Source organism: Pleurotus ostreatus (assembly GCF_014466165.1).
Source record: "Pleurotus ostreatus strain PC9 chromosome Unknown scaffold_1, whole genome shotgun sequence".
Lineage (NCBI taxonomy): Eukaryota > Fungi > Basidiomycota > Agaricomycetes > Agaricales > Pleurotaceae > Pleurotus > Pleurotus ostreatus.
In genome coordinates, this window is record NW_023503156.1 from 3,582,346 (window position 1) to 3,605,281 (window position 22,936).

The window sequence follows — 22,936 nt, forward strand, 5'->3', positions numbered from 1 at the left end:
GCTTCTCGGTACACGACGCCTACCACTTGTCGCTGTATCGATTATTTTCCCCCTCTACTGTATCACATATTCCACCATACATTTTCTCATTCATCCTGCCTTATTTTTCAGCCTTGCCCAGTGCACCCACACTCGAGTAGACTCGACACACACTCCTTCACACAATACTCCACAGCATGCCTCGTCCCCGTCGTTCGCCTCCCACTGCTCTCCGTCTCATTCCTGGTGTTCCAGCTCGGAGTTTCAGACGGCACGCACTTCCCTCTGTTCCGGTGCCGGCATTCCATCCAAGCATGCCGATGTTCGAGGCTACCTCCATGGTCCAAGGGCCTGTCCCCCGACCTCGTTCCAGGCATAACAGCATAGAAAACCCTCCGAACGCGGCACTTATTCACAACCAACAATCCCTTCCTATCCCCTCTCCGCCGTCACGCCTGCCCTTGGCGGCTGTCTCGCTCTCCGACTGCGAGGCGTTCGCGCACCCCTACCCATACGTGCCGTCGAACAACTCAAGCACGTCGTCGTTGAGCTCGCTTTCGAACTCCTCGTTCGCGTCGTTGTCGAAGGCCAACTTGCACGATCGCGATGCAGCAGGCAGGAGCCGCTCCAGCTCCAATGCGAGCATGTCTTCGACTTCTAGTGGAGGGGGTTCACCACGGGTCTTGCGAGGTCCTTGGGATCACTCAGGGTGTATACAACTCCCCTTTAACGTGGAAGAGATCTTGAGGGCGCCAGAGCCTGTCGCAATCAGCCCTGGTGGCATGCGATAGTCTGGCCATTCGTGGATAGGTCTGCTTCGTTCACTTCTAGGTGCTTCGTTCACTTCTAGGTGCTGGTTACCTTGTTTCGCACAAGGAGGGATGCCGGTTTGATTCTAAGCATGTACGAACAAGGTTATTGGCGCTGTGCGTCCACCAACCATCATTCTGCCGTGTTTGAATCTCATCCCATCCTTCTGCCTGACTCATCAGATGCTGGCTCTTGTACCTTATACATCACACCAATGTATCATTATCATCTTTTTATTGAAGTATTTGGCTCCATCACGACGCTCCCGTTAACTACGCCGCCGGTCGTGTTATTGCCGTACTGTCTTCTGCCTTGTAAATTGCAATCGGTATGTGGTGCTTGCCAAAGTTCATTTGAAGATCAATCACTGCTTCCATGAAACGATCAAGGGGCGGAGCCAGTTACAAGGCATGAGGCGGCCAACAAGGAACAAACAAGCAGGATCTGTGGGCGCCTAAACGGACTGCTAAACGATTTTCTTGATCTCGCACTGTTTTTTCACTTGTTTTCACGACTCATCCACTTACTTCCTTCTCCTCCCAACTCGCCCAGAGGCCACGACGTTCCCCGATACTCGACATAATGACCAGCCCACCAGATCTCTCCTCCCTTTCTTTGAACAGCCACCCTCAACAACGTCTTCATGATTCTTACGATTATGAGGGAAGTCCAGCAAGGCAGCAGTATTTCGCAACAACCTCTCCAGGGAACATCGCTGCGCAGTCTCAGTTCTCAGCGCTCACAATGGGTCAGTCTCCGTTGAAGGCAAAGCCGGCCAGAGGTGCTCTCCCAACCGTGCGTTTTTGTGACCAGAATGGGTTCCAATTCGCTTGGCTGATGCTTTCTTCAGCAATGGCTCGACAGTTCGCCGGATAATCGTTCCTTGTCACCTAACAATAATTCTGATTTTTCATCTGCCGGTGGCTCGCCACCAATGGGACATCTCAACCCCCCGATGGCTCCATCGACCCCCAGCTTGAACCCCGACGATGAAATCATCCCTACTGCCATTGTAATCAAGAATATACCATTCAACGTCAAGCGCGAAACATTGCTTGATATAATCGTGCGTAAAATTGCAGTTATAATCTATCGCTCGATCCTGACCAATGTGCATCAGACCTCTTTATCGATCCCCACACCGTATGCCTTCAACTATCACCTCGATCAACAGGGGGCATTCCGTGGTTTAGCCTTTGCCAACTTCCGCCAGTCTGCGGACGCGGATGCGGTCGTGGCGGCTTTGAACGGATTTGATGTGCAAGGCAGAAAATTGCGAGTAGAGTACAAGAAAGTGCTCCAAGCTGGAGAGAAGGAAAGGATTGAAAGGGAGAAGGCCCTCCGTCGTATGCGCTCCATGCAACTTGAGAAAGAACACATCCAGACGCCTTACGATGAATTTGGTTCACCGCTGACTGGTGCCTACACCCCTTCGCGCTCCTTCTCAGCCACCTCCTACCAACAACAATCGCAATACTCTCCTCCCAATGTCAGCACCATGCCTTCGTATAACCTCCCTCTCTCCTCTGCGCCGGCTGCTCCACAGCCACCATTACCGCCAGCCACCCCTAGCACTTCGGAGAAGTTGTCGGCAAATGAGCTTGATCTAAACGACCCGTCTACTTTGGAGATCTATTCGCGAATCCTGCTCTTCAAAGACGATCCCATGCGTGATGAGCTTGCCTTCTCTCGCACTCTATCGCCCAAGCAAAGACGTATTGTTCACCTCATTGCTCAGAAGCTTGGCGTCTATCACTATTCCGTTGGGGAGGGTGAAGAGCGTTACGCAGTCGTCACCCGTATTGATCCCCAGAGGGTACGTTTCCATTCTTTCCACGTAGTCGTCGAATGCATCCTGATCGGCCATGCGTTTATGAATAGAAGCAACAAGCTCAACGCCAACCTCACACACTCTCGCGCGCGCCTTCTGTTTTCCTCACCTCATCTGGATCTACTATGCCACAGAGCTCTGGTGGTCTGCGAGTGAAGAAATCAATGCCCGACATGAAGACTTTGCATTCGCAAGCGCCCCGCCTCGTCTCCCGACCCTCCAATGGCAACATTCGCGAAGGCTATGCCACTATCGCATCCCCTTCCCGACGTATCTCCAACAACTTCAATTCGCTGTTCTCGGACTCGGGGAACAACGGTGGATTTGGCGGTGTGCCGCCCGTTCCGAGCTTGCCTTCAAGCATCGTTAGCGCGGGAGTGTTGAACGGCCATGACAACGGGGCCAGTGTTGTGCGCCAACCCCGTGGACCTGGTGTCGGTGGCTTCACAAGGAGGGATAGCAGGATTGGTCTCAACGAGGCTGCAAGGAGTGGGGCGTTGGACACGCGCTCGCACGAACCGCTGGACATCTAATCAGCGTGCCACTTGCTAGAGCGATCCAGACCTACACAAGAAACTTGCTCAAATGGTATATAAATGATTCTCACGGCAATGCAGAATGCCCAAGTTCTGACTGAAGACAACGGACGAGGAGACTAATTATCTAGTTCGGTTAGAGTTCGATCTTTTTGATGTTCCTCCTTCCTTTTTTGCGCGACCTTCTATGGGTGCAGGCTTCCTGTCTGTACTCATTCTGCTCGTTCCCTCTATTTCTCTTGTTATCTAGGTACTGGTTTATCTGTTCATTGAAATTCGCCCCACACTCCTTGTCAAAACCTCGCTGATTCAACTCAACTTATGACTTTGCGCATCCGTTCATTCCGAACATGCCTTCCTGCCGCTCGTTTACCCGCCTGCCCATCTCTTCCCTCTTCTATCCATCGCATATCCCATCATCGTCATTATCATCCGTGGAATTCGCTCTGTGTTTTTGTCTACATCTGTCCCAATCTTATTGTTCTCTCCCCCTCCCTTTGATCATCACGATACGGTATCATATACTACTATTTGCGACAGTTGCTGCACCAGCTCATAAATTTACTTCCACTATTTTTCCCATCAAAATATTGTATTTATCAAGTGCAAATGCATTGCCCTTTCGCGTCAAGGTAGTCTCTCAGGAGCCCAAAGGGTGCTCAGTGTAGCCAACAAGCATAGTTATAAACAAGAGTGTGGTGCATGGGTACCGACTTTTACTAAAAATGGAAGCGTCGGGAGGGCGGAGAACCAAACATGCGCATACCCTGAAATGTCCATTTCAAGGACGTTTCCGCATATCGTCAACCGCAGTTCCAGCATGTTCGCTGCCGCCACATCTTTCTTTGCCCGGACTGCTATATCACAATCGTATAATATAGGAGGACCCTCCACTGGCAGCAGATCCTCGACCCCAGGCCCTAGCAGTGTATCTCCCTCGACACCCGCAGCCTTTTCACCGCCCATTACTGTCGGTTTATGGAAGGTTCAGTCGGCCTCCCACAAGGTCACGAACAAACGTGTTTCTGTATGGAGCTTTGATAAGCGGGGACCGGAGATGGAGAGGCTATCGCCCAGTGCCAAAGACCGTACGCTAGAGGTCTTGAAAGCTGAGGTGCGTTCATGAATGGATAGTTTCTAGAATGCCTCACACAGCGTGCAGGCATCGGCCCTCGGACGTCTTCGGCACCCTTCCATTCTAGGTTCGTGACTGAGCTGGACCTTCCGTGCGACCGCTGAACGGACGTGACAGAAATGGTGGAACCACTGGAAGAAACCCGCAGCGAAATCATCTTCGCGACTGAACCCATCCTCTCGTCTCTCGATTTATCTATTCCAGGGTCACAGCGGTACTCCCCCCTCGTAGAGTTGGATGAAGTCGAAGTTCGTCGTTTACAATTAAGACGATGTACACTGTACTTACATATTGTTGTTGCCCAGATACAGAAGGGTATTCTTCAAATATGCAAAGGTCTCGCCTTCATCCACACCTCTGCGCAGCTAATACACTCCAATATCTGTCCGGAGAGTATAGTGATCAATAATGCCGTCAGTGAATTCCCGAGATCATCTCCTGATTTACCGACGCGTTATATTTATAGGGAGATTGGAAACTAGCTGGCCTGGGGCTGACTATAGCACTGATCGGACCTGGAGGATCACCAGCGCGATGGGAGTTTCCAACTTTCGACGGGAGAGTTCCACCTTACATCCAACGCAGTTTCGATTATATGGGTAAGGCTTCCTCGTTCGCACCATTCGGTCTAACGACACCATTCAGCACCCGAATACGCGCTGGACGAAGCGTTGCTCACAGCGTCTGACATGTACAGTCTTGGGTGCCTCATCTATGCGGTACACTGCAAAGGAAACCCCCCGTTTAAGAACCATGGCAGTCTAGGTGGCTTACGAGACAACGCCGGTCGTTCCATCCCTGGCATGGAGGGACTGGACACCGATCTGCAAGGTGAGTTGATTGGCAAACACGCAATCGTCTACTTACGCACACGTAGAACTCCTGCGCTCGATGATTACTCGACATGCAACGAGCCGTCCAAGCCCTAGCACCCTCCCGTCCCACGCATTCTTCTCCTCCCTCCCGATCTCCACTTTGAACTTCCTAGACCGCTCCAACTTCACCGCCAAAACGCGCGAAGAAAAGATATCTTTCATGAAGGGTCTGACCAGTGTTTTAGACAGATTCTCAGAAGGCCTCAAGTCTAGGAAGATATTACCCTCTCTTCTGGAAGAAGTATGCGCCAGTCTCACACGGCAAGACTTAGCTATGATTGACTTCATTCTAGATGAAAGACACTCACCTACTTCCATATATTCTTCCCAACGTCTTCGCCATTTCTAACGCCCTCACCCCATCGCAATTCGCGACCACGGTGCTACCCAGCTTGAAGCCGCTGTTTGCGATCAAGGAGCCTCCGCAGAATATGCTAACACTCTTAGACAACCTTTCAATGCTCCAGGGTAAGACCGACAAGGTGGTCTTCCGAGAACGTAAAGTCTTCCTTGTGTATGCTGCCTCACCATGTATAACTCATGGTGCTGCGGCGTAGAGGTACTCCCCCTGGTGTATAATGCCCTTGAATCAGAGCATGCGGTAGTTCAAGAACGCGCATTGAAGGCAGTACCAGACCTATGCGAGAGCATCGACTACGCCGAGGTTCAAGGGACGCTTTTCCCCCGAGTTGCCGTACGCTCATCAACACCTCCTCGAGTACCCGATTCTGACCACCCTCGTTTCTCGCAGTATGTTTTCTCAAAGACTAGGGTGTTGAGTGTTAAAGTCGCGACGTTGACGACCTTTTTGACGATGGTGAAGACACTGGACCAAGTACGTTAATTACCAATCACAATGATTCTTAATATATAACTACTCGATAGTCCAGCCTCACGCAAAAGCTAGTACCGCTCCTGTCCAAGATTAGGACGAAAGAGCCCGCTGTCATGGTTGAAACACGCTCTCTCTTCTCAAAATTTCAGAGGCTGATGAAATGGCCACAGATGGCTACCCTCTCCGTGCAAGAAGCCATGGGTTTCAAAGTCGACCGTGAAGCTGTCGCAACCCTCGTCTTACCCCAGCTTTGGTCAATGTCAATGGGACCACGTAAGTGCATACTTTGCACTTCCTTGAACAACGCGTACTTAACGTCCTTGACTCCTTCGCGCATACTATATATTCAGTACTAAATCTAGATCAATTCCAGCGATTTATGGGAGTGATTAAGAAGCTAGGCGAGCGAGTGGAGAAAGAGCATAATCAATTCCTGAGGGACTCGCAGCGGCTAGAAGACAGGTCGTCACTTAACACCAACGGAAACGCAAATGGAGTCCAAAGCTTCGCTGGGTCGGTGGACTTTGAACACCTTGTCGGCGGAGGTAATGGTATACCAGCAAAATCAACAAACCAAACAAATAGTTCCTGGGAAGACGACGTTTGGGGGAGTATCTTCAGTGATGATGTGCGTGCATGCGGTCTCTTTCCTCCTTTGTGAACTGACGGGTCATCCTAACTTTCACCTCCGTATGCAGGCTTCTAAGGTTCAGACCTCCGTTGCCGCAAATTCGGCGCCAGCATCTCCTAGAGCCAACACTACGAATTCCCCATCACCCTCGCCTTCTTTCGTTCCAACCAGGGCGTCGAAGCTTGGAGCCAAACAGATATCAGCCTCTTCGTTTAACAACGGCTTCTCTTCCCAAACCCAGTCACGTCCATCGGTATCTACAACGACTACGACACCCTTGCAGCCCCGTCATACCGGTACATCCTCGCAGACTTCTTGGCCTTCCATGCAACCGATGCAACCAAACAATACTGGAAGCCTCTCCAGCACGATACCAACACATGCCCAAGTATCGATGCCACCTCAGCGGCCTAATTACAATATAGCGATACCAGCTGCAGCTCCGATCCCCGCGACTATCCCGTTCAGTTCTGGATCGCCACCACAGCGTCCGAATTACAACCTCTCCCTGTCCAGTATTACCCCTATGGCCGCAAGCACGCCGCCACCGCCTTTAGGGTTCTCCGCTCCCCCCACACTGACACCAGTGCAAGCAACACCCCCTGTGATGGGTGGTTTGCTGACACCGTCTCGTCCAGCACAAACATCCATACCATCACAAAAGCCCTCTAACAATGATTGGGGTGACTTCGACCCTCTCGCATAGTAGGGTCTATGTATGCTAGACTGTAGATATATTGTTACTTGGATAGGACCTCCATCTTTATGACTTGGCCGGCTCCACCTCAACGCCACTTACGACGGGCACAGGACCGGCCTCAACTATTGTAGGCAAGCCTCGCATGGGCCTAGTTTCCTGGGAGATCTCTTTCACGTCGATGTTCAAAGCCAGGATACCTTTGAGCACGATAAGTGCCCCAAGCTTGGAGTATACCGCATTATTTTCCTTGCACGCAGGGCTTAAAATGCCTAGAAGGTTATGAGCTTCCGAAAGGACGACACGCCAATGCTTGCTTACAGTTTGTGCATCCCTCGAAACAGCTGCAACCCTCTACGGTGCTCATGGCCTTATGAAGAATTGCGTAGGCTACAAAGTCTGTTAGTGAAGGTAGGGGTACGCTAGTGAGGAGCTTTCACATTGGTCGAATGCTTTCGCGGCAACGCCACCACCTCTACCAGGAGTGTCATAGAAAATGAGACTAGGAGAGATGATAACGGGGGAGTTAACACAATCACAAGAACACCATACCGTGCAGGTCTCTTCCTAGATGATTCGGCTTTCTTGTACTCTTTCTCTGCAGCCTTGCATTCCGTTCTGAGATCAGCCGCCATTGCAAACTGATTGAGGAAGGCATGCTGGGCAGAGTGTATGGCTTCGGCCGCGTTGATATCCGCCTGCACAACGTGAGCAATAGCTAAGAAAGGCGTGCAGAAGGTTACCTCTTCCATGATCATCAATGCTGATTTGGGGACATCGAGCCACATTCCGGTGGAGTCGCGTTCCCAAGGTGGCGTTTCTACATCTACCGAGTCCAAGATTTGCTTATGCCTGAACAAAGTTGGTGCCCAGGCATCATGTAAATAATAGCTGTAGAAGGACCGACCTAACTTTGAAAAAGCCTGGAAAACGTGTCATGTAGAATCGACATCGCAACAAAAGGAGCGTACCGAACACTTTGGTGTAGATATGCACTTCTATCATTGCATGCAATCAGTCGACCTCGCACGCTGTTGACATTGATGTCGCTTACTGCCGAAAAAGGATCTCTGTGGCGAATCTTTAAGTGCCTTTAAGCGATAGGTCTGAGCAGCATTAATGTCTCTGTGTTATAACAACCTCAATCCTCAGCAATGATATGACCGTTTGACGAGACGTGCGTACGTAAAGTCTCTGCGTGAATGGCTGAGTTAGGTTTTTAAAGGGTCTGCATGATAACGACGAACCGAGGCTCAGTAGTCCAGCTGACGTCTGCCCTAATGACTTTGGCCATTTTTGTATCGTGGCTGACTTCCCGGACCTGTGTGCAATCCGGCGTCAAAGGTTGTAGTCGCCTCAGACTCAAAGCTTACGATGAACGTCAGTCCTTGATGTATGAACTAGTAGATTTGCTTCAGCATACCGACAAAGGGCGGAGGGCATGCCACTTACAACACCTCCTTCGTATATTTCGAAGAGAGCTCTAGATACTTCAGTCTCTTCAATAATGACCGGGTATGTATCTTTCGTTACGTCGACCACGGCATACTTCTCTTCTTGCACACCACCTAATACAAGCTTAGCGTTGACATACCCCGATAACCAATCAATGGAACTCACGAATAGATATATGGCGGGAGGGGGATGGGAGGAACTTAGTGTGTGGGTGATACCTGCGAGCCTGATACAGCGTCCGATCCATATGATTGCAGGAGAGTATTTACCATCCGTCCGCGTCCTTTGTCAGACGGGTTTCACATATGTGCTTGAGGGAAGATCCAAAATAGACTTCATCTTCAGTGGAAACAGGCATTTCATGCGCGGCGCATTGTAGGTGGGCTATACTTGCATCAGTGGAGGCCTGAAGAGCATGTATCTGGGGCCCACCCTCGAGAATAACTTCACTCTGGAGATCGACAAATATATCGTTGATAGGGCCGTCCCACAGGTCCTCTGGGTGATGGAGGTAGTGTTGGTCGACAGGAAACATGTCTGGAACAAGAACTGCTAATGCGTCTTGTGCCCTTCGACCAGCCCTTCCAGCTTGCTGGCGCTAGAAAGCGGAGTGGTTTCAAACCGGTTCGAGAGGGACAATGACAATACTGACAAAGCTCGCTATGGTCACAGGAAACCCCAGCATTATGACCGCATCGAGTACACCAATATCCACGCCGAGCTCCAGAGCATTGGTAGCAACAATCCCCAGGAGATTTCCGGAGAATGCGTCAGTCTCGATACGTCTCCGATCCTAATTTTGGCCGGTGTCAAACTGTAGGTTAGTATACACGGTCATAAAGTCTCACCTCGGGCGAATAACCTATGTCCATTGTCAATTCATGTGTAAACTGGGGTAGCGGACGAGGTTCTTGCTCACCTCCCCTATAGGCGACAGTCTTCTGAAGGATATCATGGCGTCCCTCCGCACTTAAGTCAGCGCGAAGTGTCTTCATTGCCTAGGAGAGCATGAGTGAAGCCCGCTTTGAAGATTGACCTACGCACTAATTCACAAGCTTTCCTGATCTATCTCAGGCAGCGCGTCAAACGATGATATATCTTTATCGGTGAAGATTGAGTCGAACCTTGCAAAACAAAATGCACCGTATCCCCCGTTTCATCAGGTATCTCATTAAACCAGTAGCTTCGCTAAGCGAGCTCCTACGGCCCAGAGCAGGCTCCGCTTCGTCATTGAGCGGAGGGTTCCATATGATGAAGTCCTTGTGTCCAGAAGGAGCTCCGTCTTCGGTGACGGATACAGCATCCTATTTATAAGGTGAGCCACAGAGTGAGCTATTCAATTCACCTTGGTCCGCACGACTCACATCAACGCCGAAAATATTCTTCATGTGCATGCTGGGGTTACTGATGGTTGCGCTACAGGACACAAACCTCACGTTGCTGTCTGTTCGGAATCATCAGACAGGGTCTCCGAGATTGGGTGTCATTTTGACTTACTACCAACGGCGGCACACACTCTTCGAAATCGCCTCATTATTTGGGCAACGTGACTCGAACTCGAAGTGAGACACGGATAATCAGCGAGTCTAAAAATAACGCATACCTCCCAAATAGGTTCGAGTAATAGTGAAGTTCATCTACAGCAAACAACTTGAGGCGTGTCATGAAGCTGGGATCACTCGGTGAGCGTGAGTTGTATCAAAGAACGGATACAATTACCTTCGCCAAAGCTCCTCGTGAGGAAGAATCGCTGCGTGTATCATGTCCTGAAGGGCATACTTTTTCATATAATTGGAATCAACATAAATACTCACTTACGAAATTAGTAAATATGATGGATGCCGCTTCACGTATCCCTAGTTTACCTAAGTTGGGCGGTATGAAGTAGGGAGCAGCGGTGGTTACCTGTGCGGTACTCTGACAATGTATCACCATCATATGTAGCTACCTGGGCGCGATGAGAATCGCACCGCATGGTGCAAGGTTAAAGGAGTACCTGGATGTGTTCGAGCCCAGGGCATGAGACCAATAGTCGTTCCATAGCAGTCTTCTGGTCCTGAGCTAAAGCCTAGCAGCGTGTCGCCATTGTGAGCCTCGGTTGGTCAACTGATGGCCTCTATTGGTCCCACATACCTTCGTAGGGTAAACGAAAATGGCGGTAGCACTTGCGTCTTCCTCAAGGAAGCGTAGTACGGGTACCTGCACAGAACTTGTGTTCGAATCCATGACACCCGCGGAGGTAAGAGACGAAAATACTTGATAGATGACACTTTTACCGGACGCAGTGCTGGTGGACACGATCACATTCTCTCCTTTTGCAAGGGCGTTGATGGCGGTGGCCTGGTGGGTGTACAAGGAAGAGATGTTCCTTGCCGTCGCTAGAGCTTGCTTGATGTTTGGCGACAGCGGCTCATCTAGATCACCTAATGCGATATTATAGACGACAGCATGGTATATATAACCATTCTGCACACCTGCTTTCCCATCCCGGACATCAAATTCTCTTCTTTCCACAATTTGATTCCTATACCAAGACTGAGATTCTAATTCTGAGAGGATAGAGCTGATGGATGGCCGATGACTTGGATCCGGAACTTGAGATGAAACAGCTTCGGAAAATTCGGAGAATGTTGCGTGAGACGCGGAGGGGTTAATCGGAATATGGTCCCGGCCAGCAGATTGTAGTAATGCCACTGGATCTTCGCCAGAAGGCGTTGCCGCAATCAACCTATGTACGCGATATGAACAAGCGGCTAACTCCAGTTCAGCGTACACACTCGTTGATTGCTTGTACCAAAAGAGTGTTCCGTTTCTCCACAAGCTTCTTCGCGGCCGTGGGTGTCAATGCAGGCGGAGGGGCAAGTGAAAATCTTGAGAATCATTCAGTGGCAGCATGAATGGAAGGGTAGGTTGGAGGTACCCCGGGTTCTGACTCTTCCTTCCTTTGGAATTTTCAGCAAAGTCTAAGATGAGGACATGGTCGGTATCATCTTCGATGTGACCCGTTGATGATGATGGCGTGAAGGGATCCGGCCTCGATTCACCATGGATGTTATGCTCGACTTTGGGTATATACGCGAATTTGATGACGTCTGGCAGCAGTGCTCTACGTAGGGCCAGCTATCACCTGAGCATTGACGCGTAAGTGCCCACTTACTTGAGTTCCGCTACCTTGACCAATTCCAAGGGCCTGTGGATACCGATATGTCAGAATGTCGCGTATATACGCGGTATTACTCATACTGTTGAAGGAGGTTTTCAACAGAAGTACGGACGACCGGGAAGGTCGTCGCCAAATGTTTCCGGGAAGAAACGAACGCGAGTACGGTGTTCAATGCCTCATATTCGGGTCATTACATGCAATATCTAGAAAAGGCAGATTTGACAACACCTTGAAAACCTGTCCGAGCGCATCGTGCTTGTGGTAAGTGGCATATCATAGGAGCATTGCGCGATATGGTCACCTTGAGTAACTTCAAGTCCGACCAAATGGGTCAGAACCACGACTTCTCACAAGGAACATGCCTTCTTACTGATTGGAAATGCTCTGGCCATGCACCAATCTCACTGACAGCCGCCTTCGACTTGCCTTTGTTGGAGCTGGCCTTTCTTCGTTTGCCGACTTTGTAGTCTGGGGCATTAGTGCCAATGTCACTGCTGGTCCTCTTCTTCATGACTGACGGAGAATACGGTGCTCCAAGGAGCCGGAAGGTTGTTGAGGTTAAGTTTAAGAGTCGGACGTACCGCCACCGTAAATTGGAATCGCTGGGTTACAACTTCTTTCGATGGGTCAGGTGACCGCTTGGCCTCTCACGGTGGGTGTAAAGGCACTCAAATATTATCATATTCAATTTCCAAGTATTATCAACGAAAATCTGCCGATTCGAAGAAAAATTTTACGGTGAGCGCTGCGATGTGATGGCCGCATCTAATACTCCTGAATGTCTAGGACCAAGCAAGCTTCTTCATTGGCAGCCCGAGCAACTCGGCTCAGTCTGCGGTTAATTTGGCTCGCTTCCTGATCTGAACACGGAACGCATGGGCTACCCCATTGACCAAAATATCATAGCCGTACCCCATGAACACGGACGAACGCCATATACAGGAGTGCAGGTCCACATGTACCGTCGCCGATGTCGACTTCTCCACTGCATACTCCGTAGATGCTCGATGTTCGCGTTTCCCCTTGCTGCGCAAGCCACTCTTGTGCATGGATAGATCCGCCGACGAGCAAGATCCCCTTACGCTACGGGATGCTACGAGCGTCTTCTATAGTTTTGGACTCGGCACGTTAATAATACACTGTCAGCACCCAGGCTTCCTCGCGACTCTCGTGAACCGCTTGACCTTTCTTCACCATTAGAGGATAATATGTATGGCGTGGTCTGACCTTAGCTCCGAAACGTTTGCAATTCCTCGAACGTTGCTACTGGGTGTACGGAGGCTAGAACATTGCGTTCCACGGGTAGCGTCGCGCGTGTCCGTCGCTGCATCAACAACGCTCATTTCTGATGCTATGACCTCTGCCGTGCTCCTTATGGGTGCTTGACATTATTCTTTCTGAATGGCATGTATGGATTTTTCAAGCAACGACATGGTTCTCGGTCTGGGTCTGTTCTGTATAAAAGGCACTCTCGTTCGACAGACTTCAGCATCAACAGCTTCACTTCTATATTTCTCCTTCTTCAGCAGTTCTACCCACTCAATACCATCGCACCGACAATATGTCTTTCACGTCCTCAGCTTCCGAAATCTACCTTACTCGCGTCGGCGAGGAATTGGTCTTGAATGAAGGTGTCAACCTCGCGACCAAGTTTCCTCCTGTGAAGCGCGTCTTGGTCGTTGGTGGCGGCGTCACCGGTCTCACTGTAGGTTTCATCTACAGTGACATCAACCATGGATATTCACAATTCTTGTATCTAGACTACTTGGGCTCTGCTTGACGCTGGCTACGATGTGACAGTCGTCTCCGAGAAATGGGCGTCATTGAGCGACCGCATCACCTCCCAGATTGCTGGTGCACTGTAAGAGTGTCTCACTCCTCCGTCCCTTTCGACGTTGTAACGATGCTCTTCACAGCTGGGAGTGGCCTCCTGCTGTGTGTGGCAAGCACACCAACTTGATCTCGCTGGACAACTCCAAGCGATGGTGTCTGACTTCCTACCGCGCGCTGGACAAGCTCATGAAGACCCTCCCTGTGGAAGAGCACGGTGTGCGCATGCGGGCAGCCAACTTCTTCTTCGAGCAATCGTTGAATGACATGCCCGGACAGCTGGAGAAAATGAACGAAATTGAGGCTGAGAAAGAGGTACTACCGTCTGCTGATAATTTCAACGCCATCTCACGCAAGATTGAATAGATCCAAGGCTTCTTGCACGACCCGACACTGGTCACCAAACATGCAGTCAACCAAAAGGCCGGAGTCGTTGACTCCTACCGCCACCTCGCACCTGTCATCGACACCGACCACTACATGACCTGGCTCCGCTACATCGTTTCGAAGAAAGGTGCTCGACTGGTAACCGCTAAGATCTCTGGCGATTTGCTTGCCCAAGAAGACAAGCTTCTCGCCAAGTACAACGCCACAGCGATCATCAACTGCACCGGACTTAACGCGTACGAGACCGCTGCTGACAAGACTGTCCTTCCTCTGCGTGGTGCATTGATCCGCGTCATCAACGATGGAAAGAAGTTCCCCAAGGTCACGGAAGCTCTATGTGTGTCTCATGATGACACCCACGGGGCCGACGCTGAGGACATTGTGTTCATTGTCCCTCGCAATGACCGCACTCTCATTCTGGGAGGTAAGTATAAATCAGATTTGGCTACTTGCTGCGAGCTTACCAACGTTACACAGGCCTTGTCCAGCCGCACGTACACACTCTCGATCTGACCATCAACAGCCCCGAGATTGTCCGGATGCGCGAGCGTTGCAACGCCTTCGTGCCGGGATTGGAGAAAGCTGAATTGGACCCGGACCCGTTTGTCCAGGGACTCCGCCCATTCCGCGAGGCCAACGTCCGTGTCGAGAGGGAACAAAGGCTAAGGCCAGACGGGTCTATCAGCCACATCATCCACTCGTACGGACAGGGAGGGTAAGTTCCGGCAAGGATTCGAATTTCGACCGTATTGTATGATTGATTATCATATAAATAGGTCTGGATTCACACTTTCATTTGGCTGCGCGGCCGATGTGATGGGTCTCCTCGAAGAACTGGAGGCTGAAATCCCGTACTCGTCGAGGAACGTAGCTGCACGCGCCCATTTGTAAGGCGGTTAATGCTTCGACCCGTTCTTTATATACCTACTTCGTTCTCATAGATATACTGACCTTGTTATATCCCACTACATTTTCTTTCAATATACTTATATACTACATGCGAAATTTGGGAAGCCGCTAGCGACCCTGAAGTCCGACGCCCTCGGGAATTTTGGACCGACAGCCAAACATAGAGTGTGGTAATTTGCCCAATTAAGGGGCATGGTTTACTTCCTGGAATTCCTCATCCTCCTGCCTGCCAATTGTAGCGGAGTCACCGGTTTCAAAGCAGCCATTGCAAGTTTCTATCTACTGCTTTGCCCTTCCATTCCCGCTGGCCGATCGCAGTAAAATCTTATAAGGCCGAATATTCGATTAGCCTTCTATTCAACCATCCCGTAAATACCCAAGTTCATCACCAAGCATACTCCTCCTTATTATCCCTGTCCTTGTCATCGTCGGCGCCAGAATCACCTCCCTCCCTCTCTGGCATGGGAACATGGTCGCTATCATGTGGTAGAAGGCTGCTTGCCTCATTTCCACACATGGTCTCCCGCTGCTCTGGTTCTCACCGCGACTCTTGTTGGTATCCTGTCTCGCGCATTGCTCTGGATCCTGTCAAAGGGGATCCGTCCTTTAAATACCGATCTGACTATGGTCCCATACCATTGGCGGGCGCCTTTGGAGCTCGTGCTGGCCTCCGACTGCTTGAACGGCCGTCTTCTCACCCTTCGGACTCCGCGCGTCCGCCCTCGCTCTGATCCTTTACCGTCAGCCCTCTTTGGACCTGACTTCTGTATCTCGCAGCTTGGCAGTGGCCCGAGGCCTTGGTCGCAGTCGGGGTGACAAGGTGCTATAGCTCCTGTGTCTGGCTAGCACTTCCCCGCTGCGTTTCATTGTCGCGTTCTCCTGAGCGAAGCCACGGCCCCTCGCACGCCCTATCAGCACGGCACCCTCTACTGCCTCATCTTATACTGCATCTATCCATACCTTTATTTTTTATCTATCATCACGACTACCAACACTCCAGTGCGCTGTTGCTACCAACCTACTCAGTGGAAATACCATCCGTCTGCAACTTCTCAGTTTCGCGATCATCTGCCTAGTCATCCTGCTATCCACTGCCTATTATTCTACATACTATCACTGCTCCCTATTCCCGCGACACTACCTCGACAAAACTCTATTGGACGCATCTACTACCGTCTACGTTGCTTCGGTCGTCAACTTCTATCATCAACGACAAATCTACGAACCTTTACCATCTGCAACAACTATGGATCTTTAACACGGACTACGCAATATTCACGCGCCTTTCTTCAGCTCGAACCTTCACATAGTTCATCAGAGTGCACCGTCATCACCGTCAGGCTCATTCTCAATATACCTCCCTCCCCCTCCTCCTCAGCCACTACTATCCACATTCTCATGAACCAGTCTGTGGATATAACGCGAGGAGCCATGGCCGGGCACCATATCCCCCTCTTCTATCACACGGTCTCGGTAAATTCAGACACACCTTCTCGAGATCTCATGCTTCACCATCCACCCCTCCCTTCATCTCCTCTGGCTTACATCGGATTTTTGCGGATCACTGTATTATATCAGCTTTGATTCGGGCTCGGGCTCGGACTCAGACCCGGAATACCCTTCATTTGCCTCATCCATCGTCTCCCAGCATCTCCCCTTCGGTCTCGGATTTACGGCATAGCTTCGAACATCCATGGATACCCTTGGGGAATTGGAATCTGGCATCTCTATTTTTGTCTGTGTGCGTATATGACGCTCATCGCGAGCGCTCTGGCTTCGGTTTTATTGCACGAACTCAGGACTTGAATATAAATAATCACTTCCGTGCTTGATCGTCGAGCTTCAAGACTAATAACTCAGTATTCCCCTAGGGAGACAGACGAGTCATGGAGTAAAAGACAATGCTCTTCTATATGCAATAAGTGAGGGATATTATACTTAAATGCTAATAATACAGTGTATGCATGAGTGTGGGGTATATGAGAATGGGAATGCAGAAAGAAATCATCATGATGTACTCGAGTATGTATCATATCTCGTCGACGTGGCGCAGGCAGCTCGCAAGCCCTAGAGCTGGCGTAGGCGTACCGCCGGTAGACGCCAGCTCGCGCTCCAGAGTCCCCCACGAATCTGTCGTAATCTGCAGCTTCTCATCGTGCTTGAAGCTAGGCAGATGCCCGTACAAATGGGTAGGTGGGTTGATCACCAACCTTAGGATATACTGTGTAATACAGAACGGTTAAGACGCCTCTCCGGGCAGCTGAATGGAGAGAACTAACCTGTGTCTCAGCAATCTCCTTCACACACCACGAGCTCTCTTTCCCTTCCGCGCCAGCCCGTATACTTCCTCTCAGAAGCGTGACTCCCTCGCTATACTCGTTGAAGTACCGCAAATGGGCACTCGCGAGCGTGGTATCCCTGATGATGGGTTCCGTAATTCCCTTGCGCCAGAGCTGCACCCGCTTCAGAAGCACGATGCGGATGTTCTTGCTATACATAGAGGCGAGGAACGGGTCGCTCGGGAAGACCAGGGACAGTGTGAACGGTATGGGTTCTCCGGAGGAGAAGCATTGTGGGGAGGGCAGGGAGAACTGCAGCCATGACAAGACGTGAGTAAGTGCACCGTACGCAAGGTTGAGAGTGGGTTGGGCTATTAATAGAATGGGACTTACGAAGACGGATTTCTGCGAGTGGGTGCTGATTGGCGACTTCGTCAAGCGCTTCGCGTCGAGCGGAAGGATAGGTTCTAGTGCGACAGTCTTGACACGCTCGAAGATGCAGAGAGGCGAGTCAGACAGGTTTCTCGACGGTCTTGGGATGGATATAAGGGGGGCTTCCGATGGCCTCGTTTTCGGAAGATAGAGAATTGATATTGTTTTCCTGAGTGTGCCAAGACATAAATGAGCTTGAGAGATCAGCAATCAATGATAACGCTTACGATTCGTGTCTTCTCAGGCCCCTTCGCGCCATATCGATTCGGAGACGGTAGGAGACTTCACAGCTGGAGTTCTGGTAGTAGGCTGCGAAGGACGGCGGGAGCTGTGAAACTACTCCTTGCACCATGACTTCAGAGGGGAGGTCGATGGAGAACACATGTTCGTCCGTCCACTCGACAGTGCTGTCGGCGTAGGAGTATATCTGTACTGTACTCGACAACACAGGCACTTTGTATTCCCCAGACCCAGGGCCGCGCTGAGACACCGAAGTGTTGAGAAGTCCTTCGAGCTGATCAAGATGTAAGTAAACTTCCCCGCATCGTCTCGGCGATACATCATACCGTAACGACAACTTTCTCGACGTGACTGCGATCGCCCGAGAACTTGACGGCGCCCTCGACTTTGCCGTTCAAGCCATAGCTCGGGGCGTGTAGTCCCCAGACGCGCGAGCCCAAGTTGATGGCCATATGGTCTGTGAAGTATAGCCAGTCGCAGTCTGGGCATCCCGTTCTTTTGAACGGCTCGAATTGGATAACTCGTTCCGAGCTGCCTGCGCACATCGAGTACATTGGCGAGGACAAATCCTCGTCGTAGTTGTACTCTGGAGGGGGGGTGATGACGAGTTCAGACATGGTGGAGGGGGGAGGGTGAGTGAGCAATGCAACATCCTGCAGGCCAAGCCTTGGTTCATATACGGTGTCAATCGAACTTCCCGACGCGCCGCGCACAGGCGAAAGGATAGGGCGAACATGGCATCCACCACGGCAGGCGAGATACGGAAAGCGTCCGAGCGGCGAAACGATCTGAACAAGCTTGCTTCTACTCCTTCCCGAAGCGTGGGACCCGACGCCAACGCCTGTGGTTAATGAATGATCCTTTCTCACCTGCATCCACTGCGGCAAGCAGGCGCAAGGTTCAGGCGTGTGCACACGGACAAAGTTCGCTGTCCGAAACCACCCGCATCTGATCCATAACGCCCATCTCGGCACATGAACGGCCTGAGAATGGCGCTATGAATCCGCTGCATGGGGTGTAAGATCAGAAACCCTCCGACTGAGGCGGTATGGCACAGATTGCTCAGGCTCACAGGATCACGCGCTTCTTCTCACGACGCCTTCCGACGCCAACAGTGCGATCGGACACGGACACCATCATGCCCATGAACAACGACACTCGTTGTTCAAATCGTCGGCCAGGTTTCTGACATCGTCTCCTTTTCTTGTGTTGTTCCCGTCTCTTCCAGGATACTGGCCACATTCCCGACAGTTGATGGGATGGTTTGAGCCGTAACTGTCCCACGCGTCCGGAGCTTGTTCGACGGCAGCCTTCTCCAGAGCCTAGTTTCTTTACGCTTTACGCTTTCCTATCATCGTGATCACAGCAATGAGACCGACACCTTATAGCCTTCAAGCAATGGAAAGACTTCTTGTCCGTAACAAGAGCATCAGCTTCATTGGGCTTGGGAGAATGGGCTATGAAATGGCGTACAACCTCTTCTCGAAAACCTACGCGGAAGCAAACGATTCCCACTTCGTCGTTTGCGACGCGGTTCAAGAAACTTCACAGAAGTTCTGCACCAACTTCTTGACCCAGTTTCCTCGCGCAAGGATTGGGATAGCAACGACCCCGGAAGAGTACGTTCTCTTCTAGTCTTGACTCTTGGATGCCCGGGTTTGATTGCGGTATAGAGCGGTGCTTGCCTCTAAAACGATTGTCACGATGCTTCCCTCTTCACCTCATGTTCAGACTGTATACGCCAAGGAGTCAGGGATTATCCCTGCTATCCAAAAGCTTCCGGAGGCCGCGGCCAGGGAAACCTTCTGCATAGATTCCACAACCCTCGATGTTACTGTGGCGCGCGAGGTCGCGAAGGATGTGGTACAGACAGGCGCAGCTATCGTAGACGCCCCTGTCTCTGGAGGTTAGCCGTGAATTCATCAACAGTTCTCCGTCTCCATATAACTTTTCAGGTGTTACCGGAGCCAAGGCTGCTACGCTTTCCTTCCTCGTTGGTGGCACCGAAGAAGCATTCCAGTTATCGCATCCAGTGCTCTCACATATGGGAAAACGTATCATCCATTGTGGTCCTTCTGGTTCGGGCCTTGGCGCCAAAATATGCAACAATGTTTGTCCTTCGCTTGTGAATTTACATCTAGCTTCGCCGTCGTAACTCACGCATGCCGTTTAGCTTATCTTGGGGGTGCAGCAGATCGTTGTTGCAGAGGGCATGTTATTGGGCCAGCGTCTAGGACTCGACCCGGCCATACTTGCAGGTGTCATTAACAGTTCGACAGGTGGCTGTTGGGCTTCGTCAGTGAATAACCCAGTACCAGGCGCACTGGTTGACCAATCTGCTCCGTGCGAACGTGATTATGAGGGAGGGTTCGCGACGGCGTTAATGCTCAAGGTAAGATTGACTTCCACGTATGCATGGGGCCCCGTAATGAATAACACCGCCAGGATATGGGGTTGGCTACGGGCATTGCTGGTAGCCAGGGGAGCCCTCTACCTTTGGGAGAAGCTGCCGAAAGGCTTTATGAAAGGGTCATAGAAGCAGAGCCTGAGCTTGCCCGGAAGGACTTCTCATCAGTGTATCGTTATCTCGAAAAGCTGGCAACGGTGTCTTCCAGAACTTGAATAGAAGCTATCTCCCACTTTCACAAGAGCCTGTCTGCTGAAATTCTCGGATTTCACTTTCATGAGATGCCTGTATTAGGATTATGTAATCTATTATAAGTTTAAGCAACGAACGCCGAACTCAGTGGTTGCCTCCGCGACGACACCTTGAAGCTCAGTTCTTCCTTCCTCGGTCCCAATCCACGCGCACGACGACCTCCACAATGACCGACGCCTCGTCCAAGCCCTCCGTGCTCCTTTTTGGTCCGTATAGTTTCTCCAGGAAAAGGTTAACGGCCGACTCCTGGACTGACTGGTTTATCTTTAATCGATCCAGGCGGTTTGAACACGTATGCGCGGGCTCTTGCTGCGTTTCTCGTGCCAGTCGATGGGGAAGCTTTGGTGTCTGTAAGTCCCCAATTTCCTGGCAGCCCCGATCTCCTGAAACTCTGGACTGACACCCTGTACAGCACTTGCGCATCGTGGACAAGTTCTCGGTCCACCCCCCCACCACGTTTGTTTCTTCACACTTGCTTCTAATTTCATCCTTTGATTGTGTCTTCGCACCCACAGGTACCTTGGATCGGAATTTCCCAAGGTGCTGGAAAAGCCTGAAGTTGAGTACCAGCAACGCAATTTGACTGTCCCATGTATGTGGGCGAGCGGTTTCTCCTAATAGCAACTCCTTGCTTACGTTGACTTGACCCATGTAGCCGCCGTGGCTTCAGCGTTTGACCCGCCCGAGGGCCAGGCGCCGTACGATTATGTTTTTGATTTGACGGGGGAAGTTCGGTATGATCGAACGGAAGTGGTGCGTGTCCCCACAATCAGGCAAGAAAGGATTGCCTTTAACGGCACCGACTTAGATCCAAATCAAGACTACATGCACCGTGGCGAGGTTGATTGGCCTCGAGGCTGCGAAGCGCAAGGTTAAGGCTTACGTTCGGCTCCAGCTCCCTTTCTACGAGACGCACAACAAAGGGGCGCATGATGAGAAAGAGAATTGCAAGCCCTTCTCGACGATTGGTACTTGGTGGCATGAGACGCTGCGGATGTTGGCCGCCATCCCCGAGTAAGTCGTTGTCTCACTTGTTGTCTCACTTCGGTCATGGACCTACCCCTGATTGGCGCACATAGTCTCAATCTTGTCATTCTGAGGATCGGGTTCGGCTATGGGCCCTACACTGATTTCGGCTCAGGTGAGTTCTATGCTGCAATGTGAAGGTTGCAATCGACGAATTCTATCTGGCAGTGACTTCTGCGATCACCGTCAGCTCCGTGTATGGGTACATGAAGAAGCCTATGAGGACATTGTGAGCGGCCATCTTCTCATGTCTTAATCATTCACTTAGGGCGTCATTAGGTGGTCGCCAGGAAAGAATCCTACCTATACGGTTCACGTTGAGGACATCGCGGGCGGCCTGTGGTCTTGTGCTGAGTGGATTGCTCCTCTAGGCAGAACAAAGGCGGACGAGACTGCGGGAGAGGTCATTCCTTTCCACAACGAGAAGTCCAAGGTCTCGGAGGTGGAGGGAATGCCGGGTTCCGACGAGAAACTCGTTGCACCGTTGTTCAATCTGGCAAGTGCTTACCGTTACACCATGTTGATTAGTCTCACACGTCATCTACACAGACCGACGATTCGAAGAGTACTCTACTAAGTGTCGGTGAAACTACGACGTCGTTCTTTGGGACGACATTCGAATTCTTCAACTTCCTTCAGAACGCCGCCGCGAAAGTGAGTGATTTCCTGTTACATGATACGTGGTGGCTTACTGTCGTTGATAGTGGAAACTCGAAGAGATGGTCGAAGACATCAATGAGCACCACGTAGGAGCTTGGACGGAGATGATTACCAAGTCAGATCCCCCAATACCCAATACGCCCTTGACCGCCTATATGGATAGTTATGCCCTTCAAAAACATGTCGTGGCGTTTGACAATTCCAAAATCAAGGAGGTGGTCGGGTACAAGTTGCGGCACCCAGAATTCAACCACGATGTCATCCAAGACATCATCGACAAGTGGAAAGCGGAAGGCAGCTGGCCCAATCTCTAGGCCTGTACTGTTCGTCGCTTCGTTTCTCCTCGATCATCCTTGCTTTGCGGGTTTGCACTCTTGATGAAATTATATCTAACCTCTTCGACGCTTCTGTGAATATTGTATAGTTCTGCAAGTAATTTCCAGTAATGAATCCCACATGTCTACATTGTATCTCCATCACTTTTCTTGACGACTCTGCCATGTACCTTGTCTGATAATGATCTCCCCTCAACGTTGTCCGTAAATCCAGTCGTTCCGCGCCCGCTCG

At 50.9% G+C, this 22,936-nt stretch overlaps 8 protein-coding genes across 8 annotated transcripts; 6 read left to right on the forward strand and 2 right to left on the reverse strand.

The window, feature by feature from the left end:
- Positions 1–176: 176 nt before the first annotated feature.
- Positions 177–770, forward strand: PC9H_001319 (uncharacterized protein; the record flags this gene model as incomplete). The annotated part of the gene is made up of 1 exon (XM_036770969.1): positions 177–770. The coding sequence occupies one exon, from the start codon at positions 177–179 to the stop codon at positions 768–770; it is 594 nt and encodes a 197-aa protein (XP_036636814.1).
- A 601-nt stretch (positions 771–1,371) lies between these two features.
- PC9H_001320 (uncharacterized protein) lies at positions 1,372–3,153 on the forward strand (the record flags this gene model as incomplete). Its single annotated transcript, XM_036770970.1, has 4 exons — positions 1,372–1,584; positions 1,640–1,855; positions 1,910–2,605; positions 2,671–3,153. 4 exons carry the CDS (start codon positions 1,372–1,374, stop codon positions 3,151–3,153), a joined length of 1,608 nt encoding a protein of 535 aa, XP_036636815.1.
- An 823-nt stretch (positions 3,154–3,976) lies between these two features.
- Positions 3,977–7,338, forward strand: PC9H_001321 (uncharacterized protein; the record flags this gene model as incomplete). The annotated part of the gene is made up of 14 exons (XM_036770971.1): positions 3,977–4,270; positions 4,319–4,358; positions 4,409–4,539; positions 4,597–4,704; positions 4,758–4,890; positions 4,937–5,122; positions 5,169–5,407; positions 5,460–5,664; positions 5,724–5,860; positions 5,918–6,001; positions 6,052–6,117; positions 6,172–6,274; positions 6,352–6,629; positions 6,700–7,338. The coding sequence occupies 14 exons, from the start codon at positions 3,977–3,979 to the stop codon at positions 7,336–7,338; spliced, it is 2,643 nt and encodes an 880-aa protein (XP_036636816.1).
- A 57-nt stretch (positions 7,339–7,395) lies between these two features.
- On the reverse strand, positions 7,396–12,458 carry PC9H_001322 (uncharacterized protein; the record flags this gene model as incomplete). Its single annotated transcript, XM_036770972.1, has 35 exons — positions 7,396–7,601; positions 7,651–7,719; positions 7,770–7,831; positions 7,882–8,027; positions 8,073–8,181; positions 8,237–8,252; positions 8,301–8,327; positions 8,384–8,454; positions 8,515–8,523; positions 8,577–8,650; positions 8,703–8,729; positions 8,782–8,897; positions 8,950–9,002; positions 9,054–9,168; positions 9,217–9,382; positions 9,437–9,577; positions 9,633–9,646; positions 9,704–9,782; positions 9,829–9,849; positions 9,909–10,088; positions 10,149–10,228; positions 10,282–10,334; positions 10,388–10,453; positions 10,504–10,550; positions 10,603–10,640; positions 10,690–10,732; positions 10,781–10,852; positions 10,918–10,983; positions 11,041–11,207; positions 11,259–11,512; positions 11,562–11,654; positions 11,705–11,890; positions 11,942–11,974; positions 12,028–12,122; positions 12,318–12,458. The coding sequence occupies 35 exons, from the start codon at positions 12,456–12,458 to the stop codon at positions 7,396–7,398; spliced, it is 3,135 nt and encodes a 1,044-aa protein (XP_036636817.1).
- Positions 12,459–13,508: 1,050 nt separating this feature from the next.
- PC9H_001323 (uncharacterized protein) lies at positions 13,509–15,055 on the forward strand (the record flags this gene model as incomplete). Its single annotated transcript, XM_036770973.1, has 6 exons — positions 13,509–13,652; positions 13,708–13,808; positions 13,864–14,092; positions 14,144–14,588; positions 14,642–14,879; positions 14,941–15,055. The coding sequence occupies 6 exons, from the start codon at positions 13,509–13,511 to the stop codon at positions 15,053–15,055; spliced, it is 1,272 nt and encodes a 423-aa protein (XP_036636818.1).
- Positions 15,056–17,102: 2,047 nt separating this feature from the next.
- PC9H_001324 (uncharacterized protein) lies at positions 17,103–18,641 on the reverse strand (the record flags this gene model as incomplete). The annotated part of the gene is made up of 5 exons (XM_036770974.1): positions 17,103–17,294; positions 17,353–17,664; positions 17,746–17,953; positions 18,012–18,298; positions 18,351–18,641. The coding sequence occupies 5 exons, from the start codon at positions 18,639–18,641 to the stop codon at positions 17,103–17,105; spliced, it is 1,290 nt and encodes a 429-aa protein (XP_036636819.1).
- A 751-nt stretch (positions 18,642–19,392) lies between these two features.
- Positions 19,393–20,646, forward strand: PC9H_001325 (uncharacterized protein; the record flags this gene model as incomplete). The annotated part of the gene is made up of 5 exons (XM_036770975.1): positions 19,393–19,643; positions 19,698–19,930; positions 19,980–20,134; positions 20,198–20,416; positions 20,470–20,646. 5 exons carry the CDS (start codon positions 19,393–19,395, stop codon positions 20,644–20,646), a joined length of 1,035 nt encoding a protein of 344 aa, XP_036636820.1.
- Positions 20,647–20,849: 203 nt separating this feature from the next.
- PC9H_001326 (uncharacterized protein) lies at positions 20,850–22,683 on the forward strand (the record flags this gene model as incomplete). Its single annotated transcript, XM_036770976.1, has 11 exons — positions 20,850–20,889; positions 20,963–21,033; positions 21,096–21,139; positions 21,199–21,275; positions 21,339–21,436; positions 21,492–21,697; positions 21,763–21,824; positions 21,878–21,938; positions 21,989–22,205; positions 22,259–22,363; positions 22,414–22,683. The coding sequence occupies 11 exons, from the start codon at positions 20,850–20,852 to the stop codon at positions 22,681–22,683; spliced, it is 1,251 nt and encodes a 416-aa protein (XP_036636821.1).
- Positions 22,684–22,936: the final 253 nt, after the last annotated feature.